General features: G+C 55.5%; 1 protein-coding gene across 3 annotated transcripts in view; it reads left to right on the top strand.

Moving 5' to 3' along the window:
* The first annotated feature begins 81 nt into the window (after positions 1 to 81).
* The window catches only part of VWA7 (von Willebrand factor A domain containing 7), a 21,530-nt gene continuing 12,864 nt past the window's right edge, over positions 82 to 8,747 (top strand). For 2 of the 3 annotated variants that reach the window (XR_012334396.1, XM_073810533.1), the window contains exons 1-14: positions 82 to 525; positions 850 to 1,131; positions 1,629 to 1,725; positions 2,324 to 2,434; positions 2,895 to 3,090; positions 3,205 to 3,374; positions 4,987 to 5,099; positions 5,594 to 5,710; positions 6,203 to 6,388; positions 6,852 to 6,984; positions 7,103 to 7,255; positions 7,366 to 7,458; positions 7,796 to 8,318; positions 8,522 to 8,696. Coding sequence is in view for 2 of the 3 variants with exons in the window: in XM_073810533.1 (XP_073666634.1) it covers positions 286 to 525; positions 850 to 1,131; positions 1,629 to 1,725; positions 2,324 to 2,434; positions 2,895 to 3,090; positions 3,205 to 3,374; positions 4,987 to 5,099; positions 5,594 to 5,710; positions 6,203 to 6,388; positions 6,852 to 6,984; positions 7,103 to 7,255; positions 7,366 to 7,458; positions 7,796 to 8,318; positions 8,522 to 8,696 (2,589 nt within the window). In the remaining variant the exon portion in view is untranslated. The remainder of the gene's footprint in view (positions 526 to 849; positions 1,132 to 1,628; positions 1,726 to 2,323; positions 2,435 to 2,894; positions 3,091 to 3,204; positions 3,375 to 4,986; positions 5,100 to 5,593; positions 5,711 to 6,202; positions 6,389 to 6,851; positions 6,985 to 7,102; positions 7,256 to 7,365; positions 7,459 to 7,795; positions 8,319 to 8,521; positions 8,697 to 8,747) is intronic. The other variant, XM_073810534.1, reaches the window with a different exon arrangement.

Below are 8,747 nucleotides of genomic sequence, written 5' to 3'. Positions count from 1 at the left end.
GAGGCCTAGAGAGGAGACTTCCTCTGCATGGGGGCGTTAGCCGAGGGGTGGGGTGGGGGGCGGTGCGGTGGTGGGGGAGGAGCCTCAGACCCTTCCCCTGCAGGTGTAAGTCCCTATTGGTCTGAGAGGCCCTCAGGTTGTCCGGATGATTGAAGGGAGAGGGCGGGGAAGCCAGTTAAGGGGCCAAAGCAGGTGCGCATGGAGACAGAGCCGGGCCTGCCCTGAAATCTCTGCTGCTTCCTGCTCTCTGGAGAGCCTTCTGTTCCCCAGGTCCATGTCTCAGCTATGCTCCCCACGGACGAGCCCCTGTCCCACCTGGGCCCCTCACTGCTGCTGTTGCTGCAGCTGCAGCTACTGCTGGACCCCGCATCTGCCTTCTTCCCCAATATCTGGAGCCTCCTGGCTGCCCCCGGCTCCATCACCCACCAGGACCTGACCGAGGAGGCGGCACTCAACGTCACCCTGCAGCTCTTCCTGGAGCAGCCGCCCCCAGGTCGGCCCCCCCTTCGCCTTGAGGACTTCCTGGTGAGCGTCCCTGGGTCCGGTCACATCCCAGGTGGATTCCCGCATTCTGGGGGACTTATACTACTTGAGGGTCCTGCTTGCCCAGAGAAGGGACCCCACGCACACATTCCCTCCTCCCCTCCTGACATCAACAATACCCAGGAGTCCTGGTCCTACAATCAGGAGTCCCCCTCCTTAGGAATGTCCAGGATTGCCCATCCCTTGTAGGGCCCAGCACCCTCAATTCCTCCCACACCCGGCCTGGAGTGACAGAGCTGAGGAAATGTAGGCAGTGGTCCGATCCAAGGGGCTTCCCTGGAACCCCTGCCCCCTACCACCCTCCAGGGCCGCACTCTCCTTGCCGACAACCTCTTTGCCGCCTACTTCGGACCTGGGTCTCCTTCCCGGCGGTTCCGAGCAGCCTTAGGAGAGGTGTCTCGTGCCAATGCCGCCCAGGACTTCCTGCCGACTTCCAGGAATGACCCTGACTTGCACTTTGATGCCGAGCGGCTGGGCCAGGGGCGCGCACGCCTGGTGGGAGCTCTAGGGGAGACTGTGGTGGCGGCCAGAGCCCTTGACCACAGCCTGGCCCGCCAGCGCCTCGGGGCTGCGCTTCATGCCTTGCAGGTGAGGACAGAGTTGGTGGGTTGTGGTCAGAGGGGTCTTCGTTTCCAGTCTTCCTGTCTCCTGAATGGTGCCTCCTTAGCCATGCCTCCCCCTACTCTAGAAGGGGCTGGGGCGCTGCTTGCCAAGGCCCTGGGGCTATTCCCTAGTCCCCGCCTCCAAACTGGCAGCTTCCTGTGGGAACAGCCGGGAGGCATTGGCGGCTGGAGCAGGTGAGTGAGAGAGGACGGTGCTGAGGTCAAGAGGTGGGCCGTGCAGGCCACTGAAAGGCCTCTGGCTGGGCTCTGAGTGAGATGGGAAGAAACGTGGGAGGCTCCCACTTTGGCCGAGCTCTATTCTGGGCAAGGGAGAGAGCAGTGGAGGGGACTTGGGGTGTCTGGGGCGTAGCAGGGTGGAGGAGGCTTTCAGGCTGGGGAACTGGGAGGAAGGGGAGTCAGGGCTGGAGACGGTGAGAACAGTGAGCTAGTGCTTCTTCCCCTTCTCCTTTCTCTTGGGACCAGGATTTCTACAGTCACAGCAACTGGGTCGAACTGGGGGAGCAGCAGCCACACCCTCACCTCCTCTGGCCAAGGCAGGGGCTGCGGAACCTGGCGCAAGGTACGGCCGGGACCCCACTGGTGAGGGTGAGCCCATAGAGCCGCCTCGCATCCTGGGGTCGAATAGGGTGCAACATGGCTTCATCTCTGGAACCACCTGTGCGGTCCCTCGGTTCAGCCAAAGGCCAGTCAGCTGCTTCCCCAAGGTCACGCAGCAGAGGACAGGGCCAGGACCAGATCTGCGACGTCAGGGAGTTCTCTGTCTTTCACGTGGCTTCCTCCCCGCACTGGATCACACGGGGGGCTTTCTCTCTCAGTCCCCTCATCCTTCCAACTGAACTGTGACCCGGAAGCTGCCTCCTGTCTAGTACAGTTTCACTTCCTGTCCACAGCTCACAGAGGGCGCACTCCCGTAGGATTGGTCCCCCCCCCCACTTCCGGGTTTTCTAGCACAGTCCCAGTCTCAAATATTAGGTCTCATTGCCAGCCAGGAGCTCCACGTTTTAGTTCAGAAAGCCTGGAAGGGTACCAGCAAAGGGTACCTAGGGGCTTTTACCTTGTTCCAGTTGAGAGGAAAAGCTGAAGAAGTTCGGGTGGACAGGGGTAAAGGTCAGGGGCAGCAGAATCTTGGGTGCCAGACCCTTGCCCTCTCTTCCCAGTGGACGATCCTACCTGCTCCGACTGTGACGAGTGGAGCTGCCCTGGGAATTTGCTGGGCTTCACACTCCTCACCTCTGGCTACTTTGGAACTCATCCCTCCAAACCTCCAGGTACCAGACAGGAAAGCCCCCAGAAGTAAGGGGAGAAAGTCACTTCCTCTCCCCTGACCCTGTCCCTAGGGACCTCAGTCCTGTAGCCCTTGTCCTATTTCCTATGGCATCACTTCTTGGAAGAAGGAGAGGATGCTGGGAGGGGAGCGGGTGGATGAAGGCCCACTGAGGTGGCCATGATTGTTGGGGTGGTGGGAGCAGCTTCTCACATTGCCGATAAGACTTCAGTGCCCGAGGGCAGCTTTTGGGGACTAACTGGAGGGATCGAGGGATCTACCGTGTGCTTTGGTAACTAATCATTCCAGATTTACTCCAGATTTGCCCTCTACAAAATATCATAATTTTCTGCTCATCCTTTGCTGAGGAGTGAGAGGGTCAGGGCAGGTCAGACGGGGCCTCGTTTTATTAGGAGGCAGTGGGTTTTTTACCTCCACCCTCCAGATCCCTTTCCCCAACCCAGGGAAATGTAGCCATGGGGGCCATTTTGACCAGAGCAGCTCCCAGCCACCACGGGGAGGCATCAACAAGGATAGCACATCCCCAGGCTTCTCCCCACACCACATGCTGCACCTCCAGGCTGCAAACCTGGCCCTTCTGGCCTCCATCCAGGCCTTCAGCCTCCTGCGAAGCCGCCTGGGAGACAGGGGTTTCTCCAGGTGAGTGGCCTCCTGGGGATGGGCTCCTTAATAGGTAGGTGCTCCAGAGTTGAGAAACCAGGGCCTGGGGACAAGTGTGCAGACCCTTCACTGTATCTCTGGCCTGCTTCCCAGGCTGCTGGACATCACCCCAGCCTCCAGCCTGAGCTTCGTCCTGGATACCACAGGAAGTATGGGCGAGGAGATCAATGCTGCCAAAATCCAGGCTCGCCACATTGTGGAGCAGCGACGGGGCGGCCCCATGGAGCCCACCCACTATGTCCTGGTGCCTTTCCATGACCCAGGTAACTGGGGTCTGGCAGGAATAGTGGAGGGAAGTCCAGGGCAAGGGGTAAATGCCACTGGTAGGGAAGTGGGCCTAATGGCTTCATTTCCATAATAAAAGGGAGGCTCTTCCTAGGGTCCTGAGTGAGTCTTTACTGGTACTTGTGTGCATATTGGAAACAATCAGCACTTCTTCTACTGCTTCCAACAGGACAGCACTTTCCATATGAGTTTAATCATTACGGGTGCTTAGGCGAGTAGCCTCTGCTTTCTTAGGCTTCCATTCTAGTAAGTCATTTTCAGTTCTCTCCACTTCCTGTAGACAGAGGTTGGGATGAAGATGGGGGGCGGGTTGGTGGGTCCAGGCCTCTGTGAAATGTCTAAGACAGCTAGTTACATCATATTCCTCTCCCCACTAAATTAGAAGTCAGATCATCTGGCCTGGGTTGACCAGCACTTACTGTGTGTACTTAGGCTGATTGTTTAACCTCTTTCCTCAATTTCATCAACCATAAAGTGGATTAGTACTTGCCTTATCCCGCCTATCTCCCAGGGTCAAAATGATCATCAAATAAAATTTGGATTGAGAATTCCCTAAGGGCAGGGTTTGAGTCTAATCTGCATATATAAATCTCATAGTAGCTGACATTCAAAAGGGGTTTATCACATATTTGATAAAGGTACAAGTAAGTGAATAATTAAGAATTTAGCACTTATTATGTGTCAAAGCACTATTCTAAGATTTACAAAATCAACTCATTTAATCACCCAATAACCCTCTCTGAGGTAGGTACTATTATTTCTCTGTCTTTTCTGTGAGGAAACTGAGGACGCAGTTTTTTTTGTTGTTGTTTTTTAGTTGAAGTATAGTTGATTTACAACGTTTCAGGTGTCCAGCAAAGTGATTCAGTTATATATATTCTTTTTCAGTTTCTTTTCCATTATAAGTTATTACCAGATATTGAGTATAGTTCCCTGTGCTATACAGTGGGTCCTTGTTGGTTATCTATGTTGGCTTTTTTTTTTTTTGGCTGCGTCGGGTCTTCGTTGCTGTGCACGGGCTTTCTCTAGTTGTGGCGAGCGGGGGGCTACTCCTCGTTGCAGTGCGCGGGCTTCTCATTATGGTGGCTTCTCTTTGTTGCAGAGCACGGGCTCTAGGCATGCGGGCTTCAGTAGTTGTGGCGCGTGGGCTTAGTAGATTTGGCTCGCAGGCTCTAGAGCGCAGTCTCAGTAATTGTGGCACACGGGCTTAGTTGCTCGGCAGCATGTGGGATCTTCCCAGACCAGGGATCGTACCCATGTCCCCTGCATTGGCAGGCAGATTCTTAACCACTGAGCCACCAGGGAAGTCCCCTCGGTTGTTTTTTATAGTTACACATATACCCAAAAAGGCCCACTCAGGACCACAGGAAGTGCCACCATTTTGTGAGGAAATGAGGTCCACTTTCCCACCAGAGGTACCTAGCCCCTGCCTTGTTCTACCCTGTCAGTATAAATATAAAGGAATATTGTTATCTCAATACTTGTCCACCCAAGGAGCACAGCGGGGCCCCTTGACTGGGGAGATGCCCATGGGTGGGAATGAGGGGAGCCCTCCTCTCACTTATCTCAATCTCCTTTCTCCTTTCCCAGGGTTTGGCCCCGTCTTTACAACCAGTGACCCTGACAGCTTCTGGCAACAACTCAATGAGATACATGCCTTGGGAGGTGGAGATGAGCCCGAGATGTGCCTGTCAGCCCTGGAGGTCTGCCCTCCCCACCCCTTCCCTTCTTCTCCCGCCACCCCTTTCCAGGCCCCACCATCAAGGGAGCTTAGAGCTTCCCTGGGACCTCATCCCTCCACCCCATCTTCAGAACCTAGTCCCACTCGCTTCACTCCAGGTTCCAGGGCCGTATTGCCTTCTACTCTGCCCTCCCTTGCTCTGCCCATTCCCCTACTGCCGCCACTTTTTTTTAAAGTTATTTGGTTGTGCCAGGTCTTAGTTGTGGCAGGTGGGCTCCTTAGTTGCGGCTCACCTGCTCCTTAGTTGCGGCACATGGGCTCCTCAATTGCGGCAGGCAGGCTCCTTAGTTGTGGCATGTGAACTTTTTGTTGCGGCATGCATGTCGGATCTAGTTCCCTGACCAGGGATCGAGACCCGGCCCCCTGCACTGGGAGCGTGGAGTCTTATCCACTGCGCCACCAGGGAAGTCCCACTGCTGCCATTTTTTAACACCAGTTTTTTCCCTCCCCTGTCAGCTGGCCCTGCAACACACACCTCCACTCTCAGACATCTTCGTCTTCACTGACGCCTCCCCCAAGGATGCCTTTCTCACCAACCGGGTGGAATCTCTGACTCAGGAGCGGCGTTGCAGAGTAAGCATAGCTGGTGGGAGACTCAGTGTTAGCTACCCGGGGATGTGGGAAACTGCAGGACAACTCTCATTACAAGGGTCACACTCACACTAGGGTGGTTAAACCAGACTTGGCTTGGGGGTGGGAGAAGTGAACCATGAGTATAACATTTCCAGATCCCTTTAACAATACTAAAGAGTGGAAGGCCCTACCCTTAATGATGCTGAATTCTTATATGAATCTGCCCCCAATAAACCGTTTGAAGAACTGGAGATTTGGCTGCCAGCAATCCACTATGTGGATGACGTATGGTGACAGTTACAGGGAATGGCAACTTCTAATTGAAGCCCAGGGGTTGTGTCACTGGGAGACCCTGCTGTAGCAGCCAGAGGGTAGACAGAGAATTTACCACCAATCATCAGCTCTGTAGAAAGCTTGAGCACAGGAGATCCTTATTTACAATGGTAGATGGCAAATGGAAACTTCAAGTCCTGGCCTTTCTTCTGGGCACAGGTCACATTCCTGTTGACTGAAGACCCATCTAGGGTTCAGGGCCGACCTCGGCGTGAGGTCTTGTCCCCTCTGCGTTTTGAGCCGTATGAAGCGGTGGCGCTGGCCTCAGGAGGAGAGGTGATCTTCACCAAAGACCAGTACATTCAGGATGTGGCAGCCATTGTTGGGGACAGCGTAGCTGACCTGGTAAGTGTGGGGGCTCAGCTCAGAACTGAGGGGACGATGGTGACACTGCATTTCTCTTTCTTGTAGAAGAAAGCAAATGGCTCCCATTGCTGAGTTGCCATTCTAGACAGAGGGTGGGAAAGGAAGTTTCTTTCCCTCTGAGATCCACAGCTGCCCACCTTCTACACTGCTCCTTCCACATTAGTACTACCACCCTCAGTCTTGGCCTCCAGTATTCTGTCTTCACGGCTACTCTAGGAAGTCCTGCCATCTTTCAAGGGGGGCAAGAAGTGGTTACCTCATCCTTAATCCCTTGCCTCCAACTTTGTCATTGATCATAGCTTTATCCCTGGTCCTTCCTCTCTCACTGGTATCCCATGTGTTACTTAGTTTTTTTCTGTCTCTACCTTTCTTTCTCCTGTCTTTGTTCCCACCTCATTCCATGCCTTATCTTCCCCCCATTTTTCGGTCCTGCCCCCTCAAGGTGACCCTTCCCCTGGAGCCTCCTGTTGTGGTGCCTGAGAGGCCACTTGTGTTCAGTGTGGATGGGCTGCTCCAGAGGGTCACAGTCCGGATCCATGGGGAGGTCAGCAGCTTCTGGATCAGAAACCCTGCAGGTACTTCCATGTGTGTGTCTCAAGGCGGAGGCAAGAATGGAGACTGGAGAATGAGGGGTAAGGTACTAAGGGAAAGGAATTCTCCTGTGACAATCTCTTGCCCCCAATACCCATCCAGGGGTCTCCCAGGGCCAGGAGGAAGGTGAGGGGCCTCTAGGTCTTACTCGCCGCTTCGGGCAGTTCTGGATGGTGCGCATGAATGACCCCCTGCAGACAGGAACCTGGGAGATCCAGGTCACAGCCAAGGGTACCCCCCGGGTGAGAGTGCAAGGTAAGGAGGGAGATATTCCTGGGAAAGGAAGGGGAGACGGCAGAGCTCAGAGAGCAATATGAGTCACGTTCATCTCTGGAAGGTCTCTGACTGCCTTCGCCCTCCCTCAGCCCAGACCTCCCTGGATTTCCTCGTCCACTTTGGGATCCCCATGGAGGATGGACCCCACCCTGGCCTCTACCCCCTGACTCAACCAGTTGCAGGTACATCTGTCCCCACCCCTAACTTGCTTTGTGTATATATATAAATTATATATGTAGCTTTTCATTGAGTTATAACATTTAATAAGGTGTACTAAACTTCAGTGTATAGCTGGGTGGATTTTATATAATAAAAAATAACCGTCATTCAGTTCAAGCTATAGAACATTTCCAGCATCCCAGCACTCCCTCCTGGCCCTCGCCATCAATACCCGTAGAGGTAACCCCTTTTCCCCATCCATACCCCGAGAGCTAACCCCTATTCAAAGCTGTTCATGCTTTTCTCCTTGTCTCCAAACCTCCTGCAGCCACTGTTCTTTCCTCCCCTCCCCTGTCCCAGGTCTCCAGACCCAGCTGCTGGTAGAAGTGACAGGGCTGGGCTCCAGAGGAAACCCTGGAGATCCTCTGCCGCATTTCTCCCACGTCGTCCTTCGAGGGGTCCCGCACGGTGCCGAGCTGGGCCGGGTGCCTTTGGAGCCCATGGGACCCCGGGAGCGAGGTCTCCTCGCTGCCTCGCTACCGCCCACGCTTCTGTCCACCGCGGGACCCTTCTCTCTGGAGCTGATTGGCCAGGACGGAGTGGGGCAGGGCCTGCACCGGGTGGCCCCCCAGCCCTGTGCTGTAGTTCCTGTCCTTCTGGAGGTGAGATGCCAGCGGAAGGTGCGGCTGCGGCTGGAGAGAACAGGGCCTGCTGCTCCTCCCCTGACCGGCCCTCCTCTGCAGCTCAGTGGTCCCCCGGGTTTCCTGGCGCCGGGCACCGAGGCCCCGCTCAGCCTCCGCATTGCCAGCTTCTCGGGCCCTCAGGATCTCGATCTTAGGACATCCGTCAACCCCAGCTTCGCTCTCACCTCCAACCTCTCCAGGTGAAGCCCCTGAAACCTCCTGCTCCCTTCTTGTCCCATCTTTCTATTCCCAGGGCATGGGATCTGGTACTCGCTCCTCTGGCTCTTTCGAATTGGCGCTCAGATTCCTCGCTCCCCTCCCAGACTGCGCTTGGCTCCACCCCTTGGCTTTCGGCTATTCAGAGCCTGCGGCTTCAGCCGGGACTTTGGCATCCACTCCCCAGGGTTCGCCTGGAACAGAACGAGTCCGCTTGGGGGTGCCTGTGGCTGAAGGTACCAGACACAGCCGCCTCAGACTCCGTGGTGATGGTGACTGTGACCGCGATGGATCGAGAAGCCAGCACAGTACCCCCCACCCATACCTTCCTCCGGCTCCTGGTGCGGGGCCCCACCCCGCAGGTGAGGTGCCCCCACTTTCCATTGCAGGATAGGCAAGGGGAGGGGAGGGCG

Source organism: Tursiops truncatus, chromosome 10 (genome assembly GCF_011762595.2).
Source record: "Tursiops truncatus isolate mTurTru1 chromosome 10, mTurTru1.mat.Y, whole genome shotgun sequence".
Lineage (NCBI taxonomy): Eukaryota > Metazoa > Chordata > Mammalia > Artiodactyla > Delphinidae > Tursiops > Tursiops truncatus.
This window is presented reverse-complemented; position numbering and strand designations above follow the sequence as displayed.